Here is a 25358-nt window from a genome sequence, read left to right on the forward strand (position 1 = left end):
AGAGAAAGTGCTCTGTAGGGTAAGCGCGGAGTAACGGAGAAGCACAAAATGAGGGGCTGCAGAGGCACCCACTCCCCAACCCAGAGCTGGGTGAGGCTTCCTGGGGAGAGGATATTTGAGGCAGCCCCTGAGAGCCTTTGGTCAGAAGCAGCGCCACAGGTACATTCTAAGCCTCCGAGGACACGCACAGACGCACAGGAGGGGGAGCCCAGCCCACTGCCCATGGGGAGTTGGAGGTTGGGTGCTCCAGGGAGACCGGAGGGAAAGGGCACCAGCCGGGCATCCTGGCCTCACAGGCCGTGGGGACGAAATGGCGATGAAACAGGAAATCAGTTTCTCACTGGGGAGGAATGTGGACTGCTGACCATAGGATTGACCTCTTGGACAAGCCTACGTGAGATCAGTTGAATTTCCCCCAGCAGACAACAGAAGTTATCTTTGGGGGAGTCATAACTGCAGTGAGCGCACAGTGGGGGTGCAGAGTGAGGCCTGGGTTTATCAGCAGCCCGCCTCAGGCCTCAGTTTGCACGTAATTTGGGAGTCAAGCCCGCCTACGTGGCAGAGCTGTGAAGGCGTGCTGGGATGGCGTCACCATTAGACCCTAAATGGTGCCCCCGCGGTGGTGGGTTTAAGTCGCTCACAACCTGCTGGGAGGGTAAGTGGCGGGGGGGGGGGGGGGGGGGGGGGGGGGGGGGGGGGACTGCGGCCGAGGCAGAGGCCTAGCCTCGGGCTGTTTCCACAGAACTGGGCTGGGGGGGGGGGGGCGGGAGTTGTGCCCCGGGGGTCCCGGGCGGGGCAGGGCATGTGCGGGCGGCGTAGCCGCCTTCCTGAAGGAGTGACTCCAGTGGTCCTGCAAGCCGAGGGTTAGATCGGTTAGATCGGCGTCTGTTGGCTCCGCTCAAACCCCTCCTCCCGCTAAACTTCCCAAAGAGGCGGTCCTTCGGAGGAAACGAAAGTGAAATTGAGCCGGGCCACTTCGCCGCAGCCAGGCCGGCCGCGCGCCCAGGCTGCCTACCGCGCTCTCCCGGGGGGCGAGTGCGTCTGCCCGGAGGAGGGGGGGGGCCGGCCCAGCTGGGGAGGGGAGCGCCTGGAGGGGGAGGGTCGCCAGCGCCGCTCCAGGTCATGCGTCGGGGGCGCCATGGACCCCAGGCAGGTGAGCCGGTGGCGCCCGAACGGGCCTCGGGCCCGCCCGTTTGCGTGTGTGCGTGTGGGTGGGCGTGTGCGTGCGGGTGTGAGCGTGGGTGGGCGTGCGCGCGCCGCATTCTGGGCGTCTGCGTCGTGCCCCTCGATTGTGCAGAGCCGAGCAGCGGGCAAGGGCGCCCGGCCTGAGCGCCGGTCCAGGCGGCCCCCTGCCTTTCTGAAGCCGCCCAGCGCTGGCGCCTCTTGGGCAGTGTGCCTCACTGATAGGCGTACCCTCTCTGCACGCTTTCCACTTCCCTGAGGCTCCTGGGGAATGAAAACCAGCCCTTACACCTGTGGGAGAAAGTTTGTACACAGCAGCTTTATTCATCGCTGCCCCAGACTGGAAAACCCAAACGTCCCTCAACAGGTGGTTGGCCCAGCGCCCCGGGGGATCGGGACAGTGCTGTACCGCTAGGCAACAGCAAGAGGACGGAGCCTGGTACAGCCCTGGTACAACGCGCGAACCTCAGGCTCACTTTGCTAAGCGGAAGCGAGCCTCAGAGGACTACAGGCCACGAGTCCGTTTACATGACACTTGGGGACGCCCTGCGCTGGGGGGACAGGAAACAGATGGGCCGGGGAGCGGCTGTGGGGGCGGGGTGTGGGGACAGGCGGCGCTCGGGTCGTGGTTGTGGCCACAGTATAGGGCCGCGCGTGCTCGGACTCTGTGCGATCAGAACGCATAGGATATACGCCAGAGTCTGCGCTTTGGGTAAATTATGCCTCCGTTTTTCAAAGACGCGTGCTTTTCGTTCCCCTCTGCCAAAGGGCTAGGGATTCCCGGTCTGAAAGGAAAGCATTCCTTCGCCCAGAGCAGTCTATTGCCCGGTGGAGCCCGTGTGGTAAAGGTGGGGGCTCAGCTCTTGAGCCGAGATTCCTGCAACTACAAGAGGGCGAATTTACAGGCCGGTGAGCGCGGACCGGCTGGGAGATGTTGAGACATTGGAAGGGTCCCCGTCGGCTGGCTGCCGCGGTCCTGCTCTCGTTCCCATTCAGTGGCTCCAAAGGGCTGTCCCCAAGCCATGCTTTGGCTGGGCTTGGCTTTCAGGAGACTTAAGGGGGCATAAAGACAAAATAACCTCCCTGTAGATTTCCTCAAAATAAGTTTTATGAACAAACACAGTATACTTTCCCTTTTCTCCGTGTTCACTCTGTGCACTCGTATATATGCGCATGCGTATATCCTTGGGGGGTTTTCTGTTTCCAAAATGAGATAGAACATAATGTTCTTCAAGTTGCCTTTTTGTAATGTAACTTAACTTTGTGTCATTCCTAAATTTTTCCAGGTGAATACAGGTAGATTACAACACGCTGTTTAAAAAAAAAAACCACAAAGCCCTGCCGTCCCATAGCCTCACTACCTCACTAGCTCAGCCCCTCATCTGTAGGGGGACATTCAGATATTTTGCAAGTGTTGCCAAGTAGTAGCAGTTTAAATCTAGAAAGCAGCTAGCTAGAAACTGACTTCAGCCGCTCTGCAAAAAAAAAATTCTTTTACCCGCGTCACTGCGGCAGCTAACAGGAAAATCCCTAAAGTCCCCATAACAGCCCTGTGAGGGCGCAGCTCCCTCTGTGCCCTCGTTCGCTTGGGCGCAGCACTATGGTGCGGGGGGGAGGGGGGGGTGCAGAGATGGGCTCGCGCTCCTGGGGTCGTCTTTTCAACAAGTGTTGGCTCAGGATCGGCTTTGTGGCTGGAGCTGTCTTGGCGCTAGGAGTGCAGAGATAACGGACGAGGTCCTCCTCCCTCCAGAGCTCCCTGTGAAGTGGGCTGTGCCCCTCCCCCATCGGTACTACCTGCGGAATATTGGGAGCGGAGGCTTGAGTAATTTCTAGAGCACCTACCAGTCTGTGCCATTAACAAGAAAAGCGGTAGTATGCTAAAAGGTAAAGCTGAGAGGGAGGGGTTCAAGCAGAGGAAACTCCAGAGGGCTGGGAGTCCGAGGTCTCCAGGGAAGGTGGCATTAAGGAGCTGTCCAGGGACTGGGTCACAGTTGTGATGGGGGCGGCAGAGAGCGCGGGACAGGGGATCGAGTGCAGGCTTTGTGGCAGCCCGGGCGGGCGAGAGGTAATAGGCTGGTGCTGGAAAAAGCCACCTTTGTGAGAAGCGGGGTGGGGGCGGGGGGGATAGCACTCTGCAACCAGCCAGCAGATGGGGACGAGGGAGGAAGGCAGGCGGCCGGGGCTGGCTCGGGTTTCTACCTTTCATAACCACAGGGAGAACACGGCTGTCCACAGTCCACAGGGGCAAGAATGGCAGAGGGGCTGGGGGGGCGGGGGGAGGAGGTTAGTTTGGTCCAGAGTGTGTGGCGTCTGAGGTTGTGGCGGAACGTGAGCGGGCGGGTCGTCTGAGCTTCAGCACCAGGCGGTGGCTGCGGAGACTAGATTTGAACACTGTTTCTGAAGCGGGGGGGTGGCGTGGAGGAGATCAAGGGGAAGGCAGAGCGGCCCTTGGACAAAATCTTGGGACTGGTTATACGTAAGGGTGGGAGAAAGGGACGCGGACGGACAGGTGGCAGGAGCCCTTTGGTGCCGTCCTCCCCGGGAGGCGGCAGGAGGACCGATGGTGAAGAGCTGCCAGTGCACGGCCACCAAAGCCAACCGCAGGGGACACCTAACCCAAGTTCAGGAGCAGGGGTTCTGCGTGTCCGTGGAAGCCTTGGAGCAGGAGGAGGGGCAGGGGCCTCGGGCAGAAGAGGGACCAGCCCCGAGGCCCCGAGTGGAGGGCAGGAAGCCTCAGGAGCCGTGGACCCACGGGAGCCCCACGGGAGCACGGTGGGAGGTGTACAGACCGGGGGGTGGGGGTCGCCCTCGGGCAGGGGCAGGAATCTGCAAACTGCAGCCCTCAGACCGCGTGTTTTTGTTCTCCGTGTTGTGTGTGGTTGCCTTGGCCACTCGGTCGAAGACCCGTCTGGTCCCGTTCGGAAGGCTTCCTGATTCCTGACCCTGGGGCGAGGTGCAGGTCTGAGGTGTGGCAGCCTCGGCTAGAGTAACGGGGGAGTGAGTGAGGAGTGGACGGGCCCCTCGTGTGGCAGCTGTTGAGGAGCCCACGTGAGGGTGCCGGAGCGTGGCCAGCCAAGTGCCAGAGTCCCCTCGTTGTGACCAGAGACGCGGGGGGCAGAGGGTGAGGGTCACCGAAGGCACAGCTGCCAGCAGGTCCCTGGAGCCTCCGGGAAGTTCAGACAAGGGGACGAGCGTGAGGAGCATTGTGGGTATATGTTGACCCCCGGGTCCCTGAGCACCTCTGGCCACCGCTGTCCTCCGGGGAGCCGGGGCGGGGCAGGGGGTGAGCCTGGTCCGTGCCGGGGCGGGACGGGCTCGCGGGTGCCGGTGTTCTGGTAAAGGTGCGGCAGCCTGAGGGAGCCCGGGGCCGCCGTGCCGGGGAACAGGATTCTGCCAGCTGTACCCGTCCAGCCTCGGAGGCTTTGGGTCAAAGTGCCCGGCGTCTCTTCCGTACCTGGGCACCACGCTGAAGTGTGAGGACGGAGTGGCCTTTTTTTCCCAAGGAAACCGTCCAGCCCCCCAAAACCGGATCCTGGGCGCCCGTGAGGGCGTCCGGCTCCTCAGTCCCCGTGCGCGTTTCGCTCTCTTCCCCGGTCCAAACGGGACCCCGCGGAGAGACGCTGGGGCCCTGCCGAGGCTGCTTCCTGGTCCCTTGACTCCCTGGGCCTTTTGAGGTTATTGTTCTGCTTTTGTTTTTAAAACGAAGTAACATTTGTTTGTGTGTTTGTTTCAATCTCAGAAGGGTAATGATTTTAGAAGGTGAAAGGATTCCCTCTCGGCTCCCCATAATCCTGCCAAAGGGGAAGGAGGGTGCTAGGTTGCTGGAGAGGCTCGGCTGCGGCATGAGAGCCCTCGCGTGCTCCCTCATGCTTCTCTCTGGCGGTCCCCAGGCAGTGCTGGGGGGGGGGGGGGCACCCTTGCTGGGTCACATGCCCACTCGTCCCTCACCCCGCCCCTCCAGAGTCAGGTGCAGCGCCCCAGGCAGTACCGACCTGGGGGGCGGGCTCACCACTGCCCTCCTAATGCGCTTTCTTCTCCGTCTTCTTCTGCAGGGGTTCGCCCTCCACAGGCACCACTCCCACCCAGTTCAAGGCCGTGAGCCCAGCAAGCTTAGACACCAGCAGCCAGGGCCAAGATCTTACCCGAATAGTTTCCAGCTCCAGCAAATAGAGTTTCTCAGGGGGCGGCTCCCTGCCGTGCCCTCACTGGAAAGCAGACCCCTCCGCTGCCACCGTTCGCCCCTGCACTCTGGCCGCGGTTTCCAGGACCACCCGCCAGAAGCAGGGGACTGGAGACCTGGGGTATCCCCAGGGGCGTGCCTCCCAGAAGTCAGGTGCTCCAGAGAGGGTCCTGGTGTCCTGCCCCACGCGGCAGGGCTTTGCCGAGGAGAGGCGTCGACAGGCTTTCCTCACGTTTCCAGGACCTAGGTATCAGCCAGGGCCAGGAACGGACGGTCTTAGAGCTTTTGCGGGAGCTGGGGGAAGGGAAGGCGGCCACAGCACATGATCTGGCTGGGAAGCTCGGAGTCCCAAAGAAGGAAGTCAATCGAGTCTTATATTCCCTGGCAAAGAAGGGTAAGCTCCATCAGGAGGCGGGAACGCCCCCCTTGTGGAGAATCGCCCCCGCGGATCAGGCCTGGAACCCGCGTAGCCAAGTAGCCGACGCAGACCGTGCTCGCCAGGGCGCTGGGAACTCGGACCCGGGTTTGGACCCTGAAGACCGGAGCTCCGAGTCTGAGTCGGAAGCCGCTCCTGAGCCTTCGGACATGGCTGAGATCAAAGAGAAGATCTGCAGCTACCTGTTCAACGTGTGCAACGCCTCTGCCCTGAACTTGGCCAAAAACATCGGCCTCAGCAAGGCCCGAGACGTCAGTGCCGTGCTGATCGACTTGGAACGGCAGGGGGACGTGTGCCGGCAGGGGACCACCCCCCGGTGTGGTACCTGACTGACAGGAAGCGCGAGCGGATGCAGATAAAGAGAGACCCGGACGGCGCGCCCGAGGCCGGTCCGGCCGCCGTCCCCGAGGCCAAGGGAGACGTGGCGCTCCCGCCCCGCGACGCGGCCGGGCCCCAGGCCGCGGACGACGCGGCGGCCACAGGAGACGCGGAGAATGGCGGGGAACCTGCCGCAAAGCCGGAGGAGGGCAGGCGGGAGGCCGCGCCGGAGCCGGCGAAGCCAAAGCCGCCCGCCCAGGACAACGGCCCCTCGAAGACAGGGTACGTGGACTTTGAGAACGGCCAGTGGGCCACGGACGACATCCCCGATGACCTGAACAGCATCCACGCGGCCCCAGGTGAGTTTCGAGCCATCATGGAGATGCCCTCCTTCTACGGTCACGGCTGGCCGCGGTGCTCGCCCTACAAGAAGCTGGCGGAGTGCCAGCTGAAGAACCCCGTCAGCGGGCTGCTGGAGTACGCCCAGTTCGCCGCCCAGCCCTGCGAGTTCCACCTGCTGGAGCAGAGCGGGCCGCCCCACGAGCCCCGGTAAGAGCCCGCCCGGGGCGCCGCCCCGCCCCCGCGCCCCCTCCGTGTCTCTGCCTCTTGGCTGCGCCGCCCGCGTCGGCCCCTCCTGCAGACGTAGAGCCGGGAGCCGGCCAGAGTCCCGGCCGAGCGAGGGGCGGGCGGGGCCTCTGGCTGGGACGCAGCTTCTTGGGACAGGGCCGCCCTCGTGCCTCGGCGTGGCGCCCGCGTCCCCGCGGGCCACACGTGATGGAGACGACTCCCCGCCCCTTCCGTGCGCCTTCCCCCCCCTTTCCAGAGAGGCACGACTCCCCGCCCCTTCCGTGCGCCTTCCCCCCCCCTTTCCAGAGAGGCACGACTCCCCGCCCCTTCCGTGCGCCTTCCCCCCCCCTTTCCAGAGAGGCACGACTCCCCGCCCCTTCCGTGCGCCTTCCCCCCCCCTTTCCAGAGAGGCACGACTCCCCGCCCCTTCCGTGCGCCTTCCCCCCCCCCTTTCCAGAGAGGCACGACTCCCCGCCCCTTCCGTGCGCCTTCCCCCCCCCTTTCCAGAGAGGCACGACTCCCCGCCCCTTCCGTGCGCCTTCCCCCCCCCCCTTTCCAGAGAGGCACGACTCCCCGCCCCTTCCGTGCGCCTTCCCCCCCCTTTCCAGAGAGGCACGGGACGGGTGAGCCGGGCCAGGCTGCCCGTGCAGGCAGTAGCTTCAGGTCCCGGCCCCCAACCCCCCCCACCCCGCTCCGCTCCTGCCGGGAGAGGACGGCTTCCGAGTTCACGGCTACCTGCCCATTGAAGGTGGCGGTTCTAATCTCACCCACCGCCTCTGCACACGTGGGTGGGCGAGCCCTGGCTGTGGCTCCTGAGCTGTGAACTCAGAAACTTCCTCACTCAGGCAGCCGGCTGGGCCCGGCCCCAAAGGTCCCTGCAGGCCCCTGGACAGACCGAGGGAGGCGGGTGGGCCCAGAGGAGCTGCCGAAGGGCCTGGTGGAGAGCTGGGGTGGGAGAGGGTTCCACTAACCTCTGCGTTCGCCACGGGCTGCCTTCCCAGCCGCGGCTGACCCTGTCCCTTGCAGGGTGGGTGTTGGCGGGCGGGGGGGTGGGGTGGGGGGCATGTCCTAATAAAGCTGCGAGGCCAGGACCCACAGCCGGTGGCTGGCAGGCTCTCCCCTCCCCCCACACTGGGGGGCAGCGGGTTCTGTGGCCAGCCTGCCTGTAACTCCAGCTGTAAGACAGCATCGGGTACATCAGAAGACCCGGGGAACCAGAAACTTGACCTACTTTCCTAAATGAAATCCCAGGTTGAGCAAAGAGCGGAACAAATTTGAAAACTTGAATGCAGGAGGTCCAAGCGAAGTCCTGAGGCCTAGAACAAAGGCTTTTTGGTTTTCTGCATAACAAGGGGGAGTCGTTTCTTCTCCAGCTTCACACACAGAGCTGTAGAGGGACTCAAAGGCAGAGAGCTCTGTGTCTCTGAGGGAGGCTGGGGACAGAGGCAGGCCCCAGAAGTGGCAGGTACCTGACCCCGTGGGTGTCAGGGCGCGTGAGGCTGGGCAGCGAGGAGCCCCCCAGAGGCGGCCAGCCGACCACAGACGTGGCGGTGGCGGTGGCTGTGGCTCGTCATCGTTTGCACGGGCTCTGTCTTAACTTAGTGTCAGCAGGCCGCAGGCGTCCCCCAAGTGCTCACCCTAACGAGCTCTGGGGACGCAGGCCCTGGCCGCTTTGTTTCCGCAAGGCAGGGCCCTTCCCCCTTGGTGGGGCAGAGGCTTCAGGGTCCTGGGCCCTGTGGAGAGGGCGGCAGGGACGGCCGGGCCAGCACTCACACGTCTCACTTTCCATCAAGATTTAAATTCCAAGTCATCATTGGTGGCCGAGAGTTTCCCCCGGCAGAAGCTGGCAGCAAGAAGGTGGCCAAGCAGGACGCAGCCCTCAAAGCCATGACCATCCTGCTCGAGGAGGCTAAAGCCCGGGACAGCGGGCGGGCAGAAGAGCCCTACGACTGCTCCGTAGAGAAGGGGTCGGAGAAGGTAGGCGTCCTGTCCCCACATCACCAGCATACCCACATCTTAACCCGCCTCTGCACGCCGCCTCAACGCAAATAATGGGTCCGTGCCCTCTCCTGCCCCCACCACACCTCCCCGTGCCTCCTCCCCTCAGGCCCAGCCCCCCTGCCTGCCCACATCCCCGGCCTACCTGGAGTTACAGACCTCCAGACTGGAAAGGGACCTTAAAGACGACCGAGGCCAAGCCCCGTTCTTGGCAGATAAGAAATGAGACCCGGAACATTTAATCTTTATTTATTTTTGAGAGAGAGACCGGGTGTGAGCAGGGGAGGAGCTGAGGGGAGGGAGACACAGAATCCGAAGCAGGTTCCAGGCCCTGAGCTGTCAGCACAGAGCCCAACGCGGGGCCCGAACTCACGAACCGTGAGATCATGACCTGAGCCAAAGTCAGACGGTTACCCTACTGAGCCACCCAGGCGCCCCTGAGACCCGGGACGTTTAAAGAACTCCCCCTTCCCTGTGGCGCAGGCCCAGAACCCCCGAACCCCCTTCCTTTGGAGGTCAGCCCCCCACCCTGTGGCCGACCCGTTCCCTGCACCACGATGGACAAGCCAGTGGTTTCTCAGGTGTTTTCTTGTCTCGGTCTCTCCAGACCACGGAGTCCCAGCCCAGCGCCACGTCGGCAGCGCCCTTCTTCTCCGGGAAGAACCCCGTCACGACCTTGCTAGAGTGCGTGCACAAGCTGGGGAGCTCCTGTGAATTCCGCCTCCTGTCCAGAGAAGGCCCTGCCCACGACCCCAAGTACATCGCGGTGTCCTGTGTCTCTGCCGAGGCTTCCTCCAGAGGGAGCCCCCTGCTGGCCTCCTGAGGGACGGCAGACTGTCTCACTGAGCGGGCGCACCTGTCCTCGCTGTGCCAGACGGGGCCCTCGAGGGCAGGGTTGCAGCTGTGGAGCAGACAGTCTGGGATGGGGGGACTCGGGGCGAAGCGGGGACCGGGCGGTAGGGAGACCCTCGGCTCGGAGGGTACTGGCGGTGCATCTCCGAGAGGTGCCACCCGCGTGCCTGCGGCCCCGCACGACACGCTCGAGAGGAGGGTCCCTGGAGGAGGTGCACCTGGCTTGAGGCCCACGCGTGGCACGGGGGTCAGCCAGGTCGAGGGGGCGGGGGGCGGGGCCGCGGGGGCCGAGGCACACAGGCGACGTGTGTGAGGGCTCGCCGGCCCCCGAGAGGTCGCCGCGGCGGGGGCCGGGCCGCGTCCCGTCAGCGCCGTTTCCACCCCTCCCGCCAGGTTCCAGTACTGCGTTGCTATGGGAGCCCACACCTTCCCCACCGCGAGTGCCCCCAGCAAGAAGGCGGCGAAGCAGATGGCCGCAGAGGAGGCCATGAAGGCCCTGCACGGGGAGGCCACCAGCTCGGCGCCTTCCGACACACAGGTGGGCCGCCGTCGCCGCCCAGGGGCTCGGGGTCGCCCCTCAGCTTTCCACCGGCGCTTATGGCTCCTCTTTGCGTGGCCGCTTCTCCTTCAGCCCGGAGGCGCCAGCGTGGAATCGTTTGAGAACCTGGAGTCCGGGATGCCCAGCAAGGTCAGGAGGGTGGGCGAGCTCGTCAGATACCTGAACACCAACCCCGTGGGCGGCCTGCTGGAGTACGCCCGCTCCCACGGCTTCGCGGCCGAGTTCAAGCTGGTCGACCAGTCCGGCCCCCCGCACGAGCCCAAGTGAGTGTGCCGGCCCCGCCGTGGCCTCGGGGAGGAGGGCCGTGCAGGCTGCAGTGGCCGGGGTGGTGGTCGGGGGGGGGGGGGTCCCGTCCTGTCTGCGTGGCCACCTGCAAGACGCTCGGGGGCCGCCCAGAGGGTTCGCGTGAGCAGGCTCCTCTTGCTTTTAACTGATTTCAAGTTTTAATTTTTTTTTAACGTCTATTTATTTTTGAGAGAGAGAGAGAGACAGAGTGTGAGCCGGGGAGGGTCAGAGAGAGAGGGGGACACGGGATATGAAACAGGCTCCAGGCTCCGAGCTGTCAGCACAGAACCCAGTGCAGGGCTCGAACCCATAAACCACGGGATCATGACCTGAACCGAAGTTGGACCCTTAACCGACCGAGCCAGCCAGGCGCCCCTGGTTTCAAGTTTTAAAGGAACGTGCAAAAAATCATTCCGGCGGTTGAAGGAGTATGCGGGGGAAAGGCTCCTTTCTCTGCTGGTTTCCTTCTGACTCGTTACCAGTTTCCACAATACTTCTAGAAACTTCCATGCTTGTACTAGTGCGTCTTCTTTCCATTTTGCTTTTTTTTTTGGTAAGTTTATTTACTTATTTTGAGAGAGGGTGAGGAGAGAGAGAGAGAGGTCAGGGGGAGGTGCAGAGAGAGGGGAAGAATCCCAAGCAGGCTCCAGGCTCAATGCAGAACCCTACACGGGGCTCGATCTCAGAACCGTGAGATCACGACCAGAGCCGAGAGCAAGAGTTGGACGCTTAACGAGCTGAGCCCCCCAGGTGCCCCTCATTCTGCTTTTTGAACAAAAATAGGCGTAAGTTATATCTTCTGTTCTACGCTGGCTCCTTAACTTACCAGCGTGTCTTAGAGGTCATATATAGCTCAGGTACACACATCTATCAGACTCTTTTCCACAGCTACATATTTCTGTATTTTTTCTACATCTTTTAAAAATTTATTTATTTGTCGGGAGAGGGGCAGAGAGAGAGGGACAGAGAATCCTTGGAGCCCCATGCAGGGCTCAGTTCCACAAACCATGAGATCATGACCTGATCCAGAACCAAAGATCAGGTGCTTAACTGGTTGAGCCACCCAGGAGCCCCTAAATCTTTTTTTTTTTTAAACATTTATTTATTTTTGAGAGACAGAGACGGGGTATGAGCAGGGGAGGGGCAGAGAGAGAAAGAGGGAGACACAGAATCTGGAAGCAGTCTCCAGGCTCCGAGCTGTCAGCACAGAGCCCAGCGCGGGGCTCAAACTCATGAATCGTGAGATCGTGACCTAGGCTGAAGTCGGACGCTTAACTGACTGAGCCACCCAGGCGCCCCAATCTTTTTTTTTTTTAACATAATCTCTGAGCCCAGTGTGGGGCTCGAACTCACGACCCTGAGATCAAGAGCCGCGTGCTCCATCGACTGGCGCCACCCACAGCTTCCTTGAATAGATGCTTATGGTTTCACAGTTGTTTTATCGGGCAAGAGATATAAAAGGTCTTTTCCGAAAATGGACACCCCCCCACCTGGGGGACACCTGGTAGGGGACACCTAGCACCTGGCTTAAGAAAGAGAACGTGGCTGTCGATGTTGAAGCCCTCACTTTGTGTCACTGAGCTCACCGACTTCAGTGACGACGGGGTCGGACTCGCTCTTGCTCCTAGAGGCAGTCTTGGTGCTGTGTGTCTGTGCCGTCCGTTTTCAGGAGGGGGTTTCTGGGCTAGAAGTCACACATGGTTTCGAAGGGTTTGGGTTTCCGTGTAGGTGATAGACTACTCACAATGAGACCCAACAGCCTCGTCCTGACTGCTCCCCTTGGCCCCGCGCCCGCCTCCCCAACACACCCCACCCCGGCGTGTCATCACTTTATACCACGCGTCCTTCCAGAGCATCTGCGTGACGACGCGAGCCGAGCTGCCGCGTGTCCCTTGTGTCACGCAGAAGCGCAGACGCGCTTTGGCGTCTAGCCTGCTGCTTCCACACGACAGTGTAACCGTGGAGTTTTCCGTCTCCCGTCCCGTTCTGTGTCCAGAGGCGTCCCTGCAGTGCCCAGGGCTCGGGCTCGCCCCCCGTCTCGCCAGCCCCCTGGGCACCAGTAGGCAGACTGTCTCCAAACTTTGCCGCTATAGAGAGCGCTGCAGTGAATAACTTCCGTGCGCTCGAAATTTTGATACGTATCGCTGTGTTTTCCTCCAAGGAGACGATGCTTATGCTCTGGCAGCAGTAAGTACAGAACAGCCCTTCCCTCTTCGCCGTGACCAGTACAGAATCACGGGCTTCCCCGGGAGTAAACCGTTCCTGAGAAGTCTTTCCAGAGCCAAGTGGCGTAAGGCAAAAAGCATTTGCCATTCATTTAAGTAAATGCAGATTTTTTTTAGCGTTCCCAGACCCCAAAAAGTCCCCTCTCTCAGGCATTTCTGATTCCTTAGGACGCATCTTGCTAACAGATGCACAGAATACATCCAGATAAAGCACGGGCGCTCAGACCCACTTTGGAGCTACCGAGGCTGGATCTGAGCCGCGAGGGCGGGGGCGCGGGCACGCTGCCCCTGCCACGCGGAACGCCGCTCTGCTTTTCTGCATAAAAGCAAAAGTCCTCTTGGGATTTCTTTTGGTTAATGGGAACAGGCACTCGTGTGGGTCTGTCCTAGCGGGGGAGTGGCTTGACACGGACTTTGGAAACATGTGTATCAAAATGCTTCTCTTTGCTGTTGTAAAACGCGAGCAGTGAACTCAATGCGGCACAAAGATCAGCCTGTGTTAAGATATTTATTGTTATCGTTACCGTTACCAGTAGATGGAAGGAGAAGACCCACAGGTCATCTCCAGAGATTCCAAAAGGGCATTTAGTTAAAATCCAGCGTCCGTTCCATCTAAAAAGCCAAGCTGTTGATAAAGCACAAACTGTCGAGTGCTTCCTTAGCGTGACAGAGTAAGTGTGAAGTCAGCAGCCCGCAGCCTCCTTCACGTCGAACCTGGAGCTGCTCCCGGTAAAGTCAGGGGCCACGTGGGCGTCGCGTCCTCATTACTCCGTGGTGCTCCGGCATCACAAGCTAATGCCATCCGTTAAGACGGAGAAGATGAAGAGAGGGAGGTAGGAGGTGAGGGTTCGCAGGTGATGTGATCGCATCGCTGAAGTATTCGGGACAGAAACGGGAATTCAGGAGAGCAGGACAGCGGAAAATCACCTGGAAACATCAAGAGCTTCTCTGCAGCAACAGGCCGTTCGAAGTCGTAGTGGAAGAAAGCCTGTCTGCAGCAGGCGCTAAACGCATAAAAGACCTTGGCGCGTTCTGAGCGGGAAACACACGGGCTCCGAGACTCTGATTAGGTAGAAAATCCCACGTGATGAGAGCAGCTGCCCCCAGATTACTTACATTTAACGCGATCCCAATAGAACACTGGTAGAATCGATTTTCCACCTGGAAAACGTGATTCCCGTTTTATATGAAAAACCCACGTGGGGGAAGAGCTAGGAGATGGAGAGCGGGAGGAACCCCCCGTGCCCGGTAGCGCATTGGCCTGTGAGCGGGGAAGGCGGGTCGCACGGCAGGTGGACGCAGACGGGCTCTGTGGTGGACACAGGGCTGCAGGTCGGGGGGACGGGAGTGACTGGGCGGCAGGGAGAAGGCTGCCCACCACGTCTCACCCCCGGTGTCCGTGTCCTCGGTCACATCGAATCGCCGTGTCCGGGACTGAAATAGGAAATCGGGGCACCCGGCCAGATCAGTCGCTGGAGCATGTGACTCTTGATCTTGGGGTTGTGAGTTGGGGCCCCACGTTGGGTGTAGAGAGGGCTTAAAGATAAAATCTTAAAACGTCCATAATACGTATACACGTATAATGTGTATTTACAGAGAAATAGGTAAAATCCCAAAAGCACTAGATGAAAGTGTGGATTTCTGTTCGAGCATCTTGGACTGGCAAAGCCTCTCCAACAAGACACAGCAGATGAAGTCCCAGAGGGAAAAGATGGAGACGGGCTATCAGGACAAGTGGTGTTTCTTAAAAGGATCACCTGAGGGAAAAACACTCAGGCCAATTTCTTTAAAAATGAGGGATTCTTGGGGCGCCTGGGCGGCTCAGTCGGTTGAGCGCCCCGACTTCGGCTCAGGTCGTGATCTCACGCTTTGTGAGTTCGAGCCCCCGCGTCAGGCTCTGCGCCGACCGCTTGCTCAGAGCCTGGAACCGGCTTCAGATTCTGTGCCTCCTCCTCTCTCTGCCCCTCCCCCGCTCACGCTTGGTCTCACTCTGTTTCTCAAAAATAAATCAATGTAAAAAAAATTTAAAAAATGAGGGATTCTTTTCCAGTCTAATAGGAAACCAAAGACGGTGAACTGTCCCCAGAAGAGCATTAGGAAGTACCAACAGAAGGTGCTCGACTCCCTCTGTAAATACACATACACACGGTTGGCGACCCCGTGGCGTCCGTGGCGCGTCTCAGCGTGCGGTAGTTACGGCGAGACGGGGCCGCCCCTGGGAGTCCACACCCGCGAGGGACGGGGACAGGCGGTCTGTGCCCGTGTCCTCCGCAGGCCGGTGAAGGAAACTGAGGTGTACCCGCACCACGGAGCACCTCGCAGCCCTGAGCCAGAGTCCGCCCGTGCGGGTGGGCCGTCCGGGGTGCAGGAGGGAGGGATGTGAGCGCGAGCTTGCGGACGGCCACCTAGGGTCCCTTCTCGCGGGATGAGATACTGGCGGCGTTTGCTTCTGCGGAATGAGAGATACCTGACTTTCGCTGTATGTTCTTTTCTTTCTTTAATTTTTTAATGTCTTATTTCCGAGAGAGAGAGACACAGAGACAGAGAGAGACAGAGCTCGCGCAGGGGAGGGGCAGAGAGAGGGGGGGACACAGAATCCAAAGCAGGCTCCGGGCTCCGGGCTGTCACAGCACAGAGCCTGACATGGGGCTCGAACTCACAAGCTGTGAGATCACGACCTGAGCTGAAGTCGGACGCCCAGTCGACGGAGCCACCCAGGCGCCCCCGACTTTCATGATATATTCTTAACTGTTTGAATTTTTGTGGGGTACCCAACTATTCAATTTTAAAAGGTCCTTAAAGGAGAAGAGCTCACAAAAATGGCATCTTACTTTAAGTTTTCTTTTAATAATAAGTAACGTTGTCGATGTCTTCATATCTACGTGTTACTTGTGTTTCCTCTTACGTGAACTCCTTGTAGCTCTTGCCCTAGTCCATCCTTTTTTACTTGACTAGGTAAGAACAGGGCGGGAGGAACGGGGAGAGGCCGTTGCGCTCCTGGCCTCCGCCTGCCCTTTGTGCCCAGCCGCCCTCCCCGGCTTCAGCCTCGTTCTTCGTGCCTGCGTTCTGGCCTCTCGTCTTCTCCTTGCACAGAACCCCCCCAGGACTTTGAGTGACTCACGCAGAATTTCAGAAATTGCCGTGACCCACACGGAGCGCGCCGCAGACCCCCGGCCACAGCAGCGCCCACGCACTTGGGGAGGGGCGAGGGGCTGGGGCCGCAGTACCTGCCCTGCTGTCGGGGTGACACGTTGTGCCCTCTGTTTTGCCTCCTCCCTGGCCTCCTTGGAAACCACCGAATGTGCCCGCCAAACACAGACCTTCCCAGAGCTCTGGACCGCCGTGTCCCGTCTCCTGTCGCTTCCGCCTGACCCTCTGGTCCCACCTGCCCAGAGGAGAGCTCTCGGGTGTCGCCCCGTGGCCGTTTCCCCTGGTCCTTCCCGTGTCAGTCGGTGACCCCACTGCCCGCCCTCTGCTCCACAGCCACAGCCCTAGGGGCAGGCCAGCTTCCCTCCCCTGCACGTCCTTCAAGCAGACCGTCCCTCGGCCCGTGTGTTGTGCATATGGTTGGGCGCAAACCTCCTCCCGCCTCCAGCGCCGAAACCAGTCGGTGGCCTCCTGCTCTCCCATCTTTGTTCGTTCATTCAGGAACGTTGAGGGGCCACATTTGTATTTGTGTGCACGGGCGCCAGATACGAATCAGGGATCCTTGATAGGGACAAGTGTGAGGTCTCCTATCTCGTGCGTGTCACCAAGAGCTCAGGTTGTGTGATGGGTTGAGGGTCTGCTCGGCGGCCCGACTCAGTAGGGAGAGGCGCCCGCGCGGTGGCCTCAGGCTGCCTAAGAGGAGGACGGCGCTTCGGGAGGGAGCGAACTCGGCCCAGGTCGGCGCTGGGAGGGGAGCTCGCTGCGTTTGGCACTAGCCGCGGCCCTGTGACGGCCACCCCCCTACCCGCATTGCACTGCGCCCTCCCTGTGCCGCTCGCCACCTCCCGCCCTCGGCCCTGCGTCTCACCAGCCTCCCGGCGGGCCCCCCGGCTGCACGCGTCCCCCCTGCCCGCCGCCCCCCTCCCCCCAGACCCGTGCTTACGGAGCGCTCGGACCGTGGCCGGTGGCTTCTGCGTGTAGCTTTCAAGCGACAGGTCCCCGTGTCCCAACATACAGGCCCTGACGGGACAGGCACACCCCGTTGGCGCTCCCACGGACCGGGTGCTGCACACGGCAGGTCTGCGGGAACCTGCGTCGGGCGCGTCTGTCGGCGCCGTGTCTCCAGCTGTTCCGCTCACTTCCTGTCTCTGCGCCACGTTGTGGTGATGGTCCCGGTATCTAAGCCGTTGCGTCACTACGTTTGGTGATCTGTGACCCGTGATCGCCAGTCGCTGGCAGCTCAGGTGATGGTTAGCGTTCTTTCGGAATAAAGTTATGTTTTAGTTACGGTACGCGTGGGGTTTTTAGACCCAGCGCTGGCACGCTAAGAGACTGCAGTACGGCGCCAACGTGCTTCCACGCGCACTGGGAAACCAGAAAATGTATTCTGACTCGCTTTACCGCGATGCTCACTTGATGGCTGTGGGCTGCAGCTGTCTGAGGTCCTGCACGCGTCTCTGTCTTCGTGCGTAAGAATTCATGCTTTTCAAGCACGCGGAACAGGCGTGAGATTCTGCGGAGTCTCTCAGAGGCCCGGTTTGGCCCCCGCAGCTTTCTGGCATCTGTCACGCCATGTCCCTGTCCTCCTCCTGCTCCCCCCCCCGCCCCCCCCCCCCCCCCGGCCCGCACGCCCCGGGTGTGGAGGAAGGAGTCAGGGCGTCCCCTGCACCGGACAGGCCGCTCGGCGTGACTGAGCGTAAGGGGACCGGCTCTGTTTCCCGCCTGAGCAGTTTAGGACGGGGCTGAAGCTAGGATTCTTGACACCCTGGCGGGAGACGCCCCGTCACGCTCTCCCGCCCCTGCCTGGACGGCCGGCCGACCGGCTCACGTGCCCAGGCGGGCCCCTCCCAGGGCCCCCTCGTGAGAGCCGAGCCCCTTGCCCAAGGCACGTCTCCACGTCCGGCCACGCCAAGCTCCGGGTCCTCTCGGGCCGACCGGGAAATCAGGAAACGGAATCAGGTGCTCCGAAGTAGAGTCTTAAACCTCGAGGGAGAGCGCCGCTGCCGTTTCTGCCTAAGTTCTGGACAGAAGTACCCCTGCCGTGTTTCCTTACGCCCCGTCCCCGACCTGCTGAACTTTGTGATGCGGGCCCAGAGCCCTCGCGGGCAGCCGCATCCCCTCAGATTTGATGACACGATGTTGTCATCCAGTTCTGGGGCCACTTTGGGTTCGTGACAAGCGAGCCCGGTTTTCCGTGTATACGAAGTCTCCCTTATAAACGCGTCTACACCGAAGAAGAGTCGGCGTAGACAAAACCAGTAAGTAACAGTCCGGGCGACCTCTGGATCTGGTGGACGTGACGTTGTGAGTCCCCGGTGCCCCGCGCCTCACGCGGGCCCCTCGCGGCGACGCGGTCGCGGCCGGGCGCGTGTCTTTATCCTGCTTCTCGTCCCGAAGGTTCGTGTACCAGGCCAAAGTCGGGGGTCGCTGGTTCCCGGCCGTGTGCGCCCACAGCAAGAAGCAAGGCAAGCAGGAGGCGGCCGATGCGGCGCTCCGCGTCCTGATTGGGGAGGACGAGAAGGCCGAGCGCATGGGTTTCACAGAGGTAACCCCAGTGACAGGGGCCACTCTCAGAAGAACTATGCTCCTCCTCTCGAGGTCCCCAGAAGCACAGCCAAAGACAGTTAAGACGTCTACTCTTGCTGCCATCTTCTCTTGGGGTCTTACCTTGCTGTCCTGTGACGCACTCCTGGGCTTCACTCCGCGCCTCAGTAGCACGCGCAGCGGGGACAGCACGGGCGGGCGGGGGGGCGGGCGCGCCGCGGGCCTGACGCAGCCTTGTGCCCACAGCTCCCCCTGACGGGCAGCACCTTCCACGACCAGATAGCCATGCTCAGCCACCGCTGTTTCAACGCCCTCACCAACAGCTTCCAGCCCTCCCTGCTCGGCCGTAAGATCCTGGCCGCCGTCATCATGAAGAAGGCCTCGGACGACCTGGGGGTCGTGGTCAGCCTGGGGACAGGTCGGTGGGGCCCCCCGGCGGCGGGAGCGGACTGCCGTGCGGTTCTTAGTGGCTGCGGTCCACGCGGACGGGGGGACGAGCGCGGGAGGCTGGCCGTGCCCTGCGGAGAGGTCACCCTCCCCGCCCCCCCCCCCGCCCCTGCTTGCAGGGAACCGCTGCGTGAAGGGCGACTCTCTCAGCCTGAAGGGGGAGACGGTCAACGACTGCCACGCGGAGATCATCTCCCGGCGAGGCTTCATCAGGTGAGCCTCCGTCCGTCCCTCCGCGACTCGGGCCCCCGCCCTTTGCACCAGGGCGGCCGTCCTCACGGCACCGTCCCCGCAGGTTCCTCTACAGCGAGCTGATGAAGTACAACCCGCAGACCGCGAAGGACAGCATCTTCGAGCCCGCGAAGGGAGGCGAGAAGCTCCAGATCAAGAAGACCGTGTCCTTCCACCTGTACATCAGGTGTGTGGTCCCCGTATCCACCTGGACGCCGGGCGCGCGCGGTCCCCGCCCAAAGCCCCGCCAGGCTCCACGGTCGGTTCCCGGGGGCGTCCTGGCCCGGAGGTGAGGCCTGCGCTTGGGGGCGTGTGGACGCAGCGTGGCCCACGTGCCCGGCCGCCCCCTCCCGGGGGCTGCAGGGGAAGCCCCTCGCCGCCTCCACGTCCCGCGCTTCCCGAGCCCCTGGGCTCTGGACGGGGCCACGGCACAGGCCCTGACGGCCGCCCCCTCCCCGCAGCACGGCCCCGTGTGGGGACGGCGCCCTCTTCGACAAGTCCTGCAGCGACCGTGCCGTGGAGAGCACCGAGTCCCGCCACTACCCCGTCTTCGAGAACCCCAAACAGGGCAAGCTGCGCACCAAGGTGGAGAACGGTGAGTGGCACCTGTCCCCCTGTGGGGACAGGAAGACTGCCGAGCCCGGGCCCACCGCCGGGACAAGGCACGGCTGCCACGTTCTCGGCGTCTGTTGCCAGAGCTCGAGGGCTGCTTTGCCGCGCGGGGGGCCCGGGGACAGGCGTGGACCGCAGGGGGGGCGGGGCTCCGCTCTGAGTCTGGGGGTCATGTGGGAGCCCGAGGGCCCACCCGGAGCTCAGGGGACAGCCTGGCCAGAAACACAGGTTCCCGGGAGGTGATCTCGCCGCCACGGGGAGGGCGGGGAAAACAGGAGGGACGGGAAAGGAAGCGCACGCGCCCTGGGCTGTCCCCTCACGGCTGCCCCCACGCCCTCAGGCCGGGTCGCCTCCCTGCCCGGGACCCGGGACCCAGCAGCTGGCCCCTGGCCGTGTCCCCAGAAGGTGGGAGCCGCCCCAGGGTCTGCCCGCTGGTGAACAAAGTGGCTCTGTCCACGTGGTGCCGCGACAGGGGGCGGTGCCGGCACCTCGCTGGACCCTGAGGACACGCGAAGTGGAAGGGTCACGTGCCCCGTGGCTCCGTTTATACGACGCGTCCAGAGTACAAAGGGGGCGACTCTGTGGAGACAGAGGGTGGACCAGCGTCGCCTGGGGCCTGGGGTGGGAGGGGCCGGCCCGCCGGGTTTCTCCCGAGGGCCGTGACAGTTCTGACTGGGGTGAGGGTCGCACGCCTCTGCGAACGCAGTAAAAAACCACAGAGCCGTGTGCTTTATGTGGGTGAGTTCTATCTCAGCAAAGCTGTTACAGCGAAAGCGAGGGGCGCCTGGCGGACTCAGTCGGAAGAGCACGTGACTCATAATCTCGGGGTCACGAGTTCGAGCCCCACGTTGGGTGTAAACACAGCAGCAGCGCCCCGTGGCGGCTTCCCAGTGCACCGCACATAAAAGCCAAACCTGCGCACCCGCCGAGGGCTCGGGCCCACTGGCTCTTCGTCGGCACCCTGGACGACCAAACCTCTTGCTGCCTCAGGGCCTTTGCTTGTGCCGTTCTCTGTGTCTGAAACCGTCATTCAGCCGTGGCTTCTCCACGTCTCTTGCTTTGCCTGCAAGTCCGTCCCGGGCGGCCGCGCCACCCTCCCAGCCTCCGGGCCCTGTCGCCGTTCAGAGTTTGTGTGTGTGGAGCGTTTGCTCGCTTGCTGTCCGTGTGTCCCCTTCTGCCCCTCACCCGCTGCTGTCTGTCTGCCCCTCCTGCCCCCTCACCCGCGCACGCGTTCCAGGGGCACAGAGGTCGACGGGTTCGCTGGCCGTCGTTCCCAGCACCGAGCACGGTGTTGGTGCGGCCAGAATGAGCCCACCAGTGCCTTGGCCCAAGCGTGAGGCGTGGAAGCCCCACGGCAGGAGCGGCCTGGCCCAGGGGCCCCCGTGGCTCTGACCCAGGTCCCCCCACAGGGGAAGGCACCATCCCAGTGGAATCCAGCGACATCGTGCCTACGTGGGACGGCATTCGGCTGGGGGAGCGACTCCGAACCATGTCCTGCAGTGACAAGATCCTGCGCTGGAACGTGCTGGGCCTGCAGGGGGCGCTGCTGACGCACTTCCTGCAGCCTGTGTACCTCAAGTCTGTCACCCTGGGTAAGGGTCCCGTCGGGCCGCACGCGTCGTGGCTGGGTGCTGACGCGGCATCTGCGCTGTGCCGTGTCCGGTGGCCACCCGGCTGCGGGGGGCAGGCTCAGCGCAGGCGCTCACCGGGCAGGTCTCGCAGTGGCTCACGGAAAGCAGGCTCCAGCCGCAGCGTCGCCCGGAGCCCAAAGTGCCTGCGGGTGCGGGGCGCCACCTCCGTCCTCACGGCCCCACCGGGACCTTCTTCACGCTCCCTGCACAGACGGGCATGGTTTCCTCTTTGCACCCAGGTTACCTGTTCAGCCAAGGGCATCTGACTCGGGCCATCTGCTGCCGTGTGACCAGGGACGGGAGTGCCTTCGAGGACGGACTGCGCCCCCCCTTTATCGTCAACCACCCCAAGGTGTGTGGCCCCATCCACTTCCCCTTGATGTTTTCTCCCGTCCTCGCGAGCCTGCCCGTGGCACCCCTGTGTCCGCTGTGGGCAGGGGATGTCCCGGGGGCTAGTCCCTCTGTCCCCTTGGATGCTGAGGGCTTGCTTTTGTCTGCAGCCCGTTTGAGTCGAGCAGGGCACCCTAGATACGGGGAGGGATCCCGAGGCCCCCCCCCCCCGTGTCTTGGGAGTCCCCAGCCCCTGCCACAGGACCTTCTCCTGGAAGTCTCCATCTTTCCCGTCGCTCCCGGGATCTATCCCAGGTTGGCCGCGTCAGCGTGTACGACTCCAAGAGGCAATCCGGGAAGACGAAGGAGACCAGCGTCAACTGGTGCCTGGCTGACGGCTACGACCTGGAGATCCTGGATGGGACCAGAGGCACCGTGGACGGGTGAGGAGCCGCGGGGCCGCCCCGTCTGCGTTCCCCAGAGCTTAGCGGCTGCTCGGCGGCTGCCCCCCGTCCCTCCCCCGCCGGGCTCCCCTCCCCCTCTGTCCCCGGGCAGCGCTGAGCTCTCTTGTTCCTCCAGGCCGCGGAACGAGCTGTCCCGGGTCTCCAAAAAGAACATCTTCCTCCTGTTTAAGAAGCTGTGCTCCTTCCGGTACCGCAGGGACCTGCTCAGACTCTCCTACGGGGAGGCCAAGAAGGCGGCCCGCGACTACGAGGTGGCCAAGAACTACTTCAAGAAGGGTCTGAGGGACATGGGTTACGGGAACTGGGTCAGCAAGCCCCAGGAGGAGAAGAACTTTTACCTCTGCCCCGTGTAGCGGGCCGGGCGCCGCAGGGTGGGCGCGAGGCGGGCTGTGCTGTCCGGTGGGGGTGGGGGTGGGGGTGGGGGCATGCTGGGGACACCGGGAACTGGGTTCCCGCGTGCCCGGCCTCTGGGGGGGTGCCCACCCCTGCCCTGCCTGCGGGGGCGGGGGGAGGCGCGCCTTCTCTTCCCGCCACGCAAGCACGAGGGTCCTCGCCCACGGCCCGCCCGGCCCCACTTGGCTCCCGCTGCCCCTCCCTGTGTTTGCCATCGACCTCTTGCCGTCTTGGCCGGGGCCCCGCCAGCTGAGTCCTGGCAGGGCTGGGGGCTTCAGCGGCGGACTCTGTCCGCCCCTCCCACCCCCTCCCCGCGGCCCTTTTGCGATCCCCTCCTTCTGATCACGGAGTTTCTCCTTTTCCTCCCAGAGGGTGAGAGGCGAACTTAAGCGGGCGAGACATCTAGGAGTCCGTCAGTCCCGGGGCCGTGGGGTCGGCGACCTTCGGGCCTTGCACTTTAGCCGGCACAGGGGGCGGGGTGGCCGGGAGGGCTGGCGCAGCCTGGGGGGTCCCCCGGCGATAGCAGAGGGCCCCGTGGGGCGACGCCGACGACCCAGGGGGCACAGACCCGCCTCGCCAGACCGCCAGGCCGCAGCTGTCCTCCTGAAGCATTCCTAGGGATTTGTCCTGCCAGCAGGGGACAGCAGGGCCACAGACCCCAACCCGCTGGTGGGAGAAGTCCTCCGAAACAGGTCCTCCCCGCTCAGATAATCAGGACTTAGAACAAGGGCACAATGTCGCGTTGGGTCAGATCACTGTACCGCCCGCGTGTTTCTCGTGACCGTGACGCCAGTGAAACTTGACGAAGTCGTGGGTAAATTAAGAGTTTTTAAAAATGTCATAAATGTTGATTCTTAACTGCTACAGATAACCTGTAATTGCACAGATTTAAAAGTCAGACTTAATTTTCCATTTATCCAAGTGCTTTTGTCTGCGAGGTAGCTTCAGGAGGGCCGGTCACAGGCCTGAGGTCTCCTTGCCCGTCAGGGAACCTTTAGAGGCTGACACTCGACAGCAGTTGTAGATGAAACAGCAGCTCGTCCTAAAGCCCCGTGAGGCGGGACCCCGTCCGCACCTCCAGCCAGCGTTGACTCCCGTGGTCCCAGCCTTCCGTCTCCCCGGAGTCCAGCTCCGGGCCCGAGTCAGCCGGACGCGCTCCAGACCTGTGCCCGGGCCCTGCCCCTCCAGACCCGAGCCCGCCTCCGGGTGGTGGCCGTGTGTGTCCGAGAATGCTCCACGCCAGCGCCCCGAGGAGCCTGTCCCCCGCCCCCCGCACCCCCACACTACTGCCGAGGCGGCCCCGTCTGCCCCCACCTCTTCAGCGGTAGATACGCCCCCCCCTTCACACTTCTGTTCTTGTGGCTACTGTTTCCTCTGTGCTTTTGACCAAAAACTGACCAAAATAAAAAAAAAACCCAAGTTTTTAAAGCATACTGAAGATGTGTTTGTGGAACAGCCGAGCGTCCCAAGGAACCGGTAGGGAACCGGTGCCCGTCCCCGGGCGGAGGCGCCTCAGAACCTGCGGGCCCCGCTCCACCTTGGGTCTTAGGACCCCAGCTCGGACCCGGCTGCCTCCTCTTTAACTGGCAGCCCGCGGCCCTCAGAACCCCAGCCCCCCGCCCCGAGGCCAGAGGAGCCGTCGCAAACTTGTCGCCTTCGGTTTCTGCTGTAGGAAGAGGTTTCTGCCGGAGACGCTGCCGTGCGGGGACGTGCCCGCCCCCCTCCACCGCGCCCCTGCACCCCCGCCCGCCCCCGCAGGGCTGGACGGGGCAGAGCTCCCTCCTGCCCTGCTCTACTTTCTTGTCCGGTGTTTGTTTTTAGTAACCAGGACGCCCTCTTCCTTTTTTTTTAAATGATCTTTGTAGTTGGTTCGTCCGGACCATGGCTGTCGTGCCCCCTCCGGTTATCGCTTGTGAAACGTGTCGCCGCTGAAGCTATTTCCTGTACTCACGTGGAGAGGCTCTGTGGGCTTGGGTCCTGGTGTGACCCCGGGCGCTGGGTGGGAAGAGCCCAAGCTCAGGCTTGGTGTGGCCGTGGCTGCGGTCCTGCTCTTCCGTGTCCCTCGGTAACAGTGACTCACGTTATACATTCCTCAGAAATAAAAAAGGAGACTGAATTGTTAGAAAGCGTGCGGCCGTGGCTTCCTGGTGGGGGGACCTGGGGACGGAAGGAGCTGTGGTCCTGGGGAGGGACTGGGGACAGAGGGGCTGTGGTCTTGGGGGGGGGGGGGGGAGGGACTGGGGACAGAGGGGCCTGTGGTCTTGGGGGTGGGGGGACTGGGGACAGACGGAGCTGTGGTCCTGGCGGGGGGGAGAGTCGGAGGGACTGGGGACAGAGGGGCCTGTGGTCTTGGGGGGGGGGGGAGGGACTGGGGACAGAGGGGCCTGTGGTCTTGGGGGTGGGGGGACTGGGGACAGACGGAGCTGTGGTCCTGGGGGGGGGGGAGAGTCGGAGGGACCGGGGACAGAGGGGCCTGTGGTCTTGGGGGCGGGGGGACTGGGGACAGACGGAGCTGTGGTCCTGGGGTTCGGGGCTGGGGCCCGCCCCCACACGCCCTTCCTCACAAGCCCACCAACGGACGGGATGCCCCCCGGCCCAGAGCAGGGACACCTTTGGAGATGACCGCCCCGCCCCCACAGGGCACCCGCCCCCAGCTGCTGCTCGGCCTGGCCCCCAGGGCCCGCAGGGAAGCGCATACTTGGAGCAAAGTTCCAGGAGACCCGCTGTGGCTTCCCCTGCTTTACGTGTGGGAGGCACCGGACTGTTCCTTCCACTTGAGTTTCCAAGAGGACTCCCCCCTGTCCACGTGGTAATTTAGTCCCCGGTCTCTACCAGATCCAGCCCAAGTGCCTGACGGGGAGGCGGAGTCCCAGCCAAGCCTCCTTCCCCGTCCACTATGCAGATGGGACAGTTGAGGCCGGGAGGGCCAGTGACGTGTCCAGGAGCACATTAGGGAC

General features: G+C 62.7%; 1 protein-coding gene across 1 annotated transcript; it reads left to right on the forward strand.

Moving 5' to 3' along the window:
• The first annotated feature begins 1040 nt into the window (after nt 1-1040).
• ADAR (adenosine deaminase RNA specific) lies at nt 1041-24523 on the forward strand. The gene is given in 17 exon segments (XM_043568429.1): nt 1041-1153; nt 5235-5382; nt 5385-6104; nt 6107-6665; nt 8477-8660; nt 9289-9437; nt 9927-10071; nt 10165-10355; nt 18147-18294; nt 18540-18711; nt 18860-18953; nt 19036-19158; nt 19433-19566; nt 20993-21175; nt 21454-21566; nt 21860-21987; nt 22124-24523. Coding segments are annotated over 17 exon segments (3444 nt in total). The 5' UTR covers nt 1041-1138; the 3' UTR covers nt 22362-24523.
• The last annotated feature ends 835 nt before the right edge of the window (nt 24524-25358 follow it).

This window comes from Prionailurus bengalensis, chromosome E4 (genome assembly GCF_016509475.1).
Source record: "Prionailurus bengalensis isolate Pbe53 chromosome E4, Fcat_Pben_1.1_paternal_pri, whole genome shotgun sequence".
Lineage (NCBI taxonomy): Eukaryota > Metazoa > Chordata > Mammalia > Carnivora > Felidae > Prionailurus > Prionailurus bengalensis.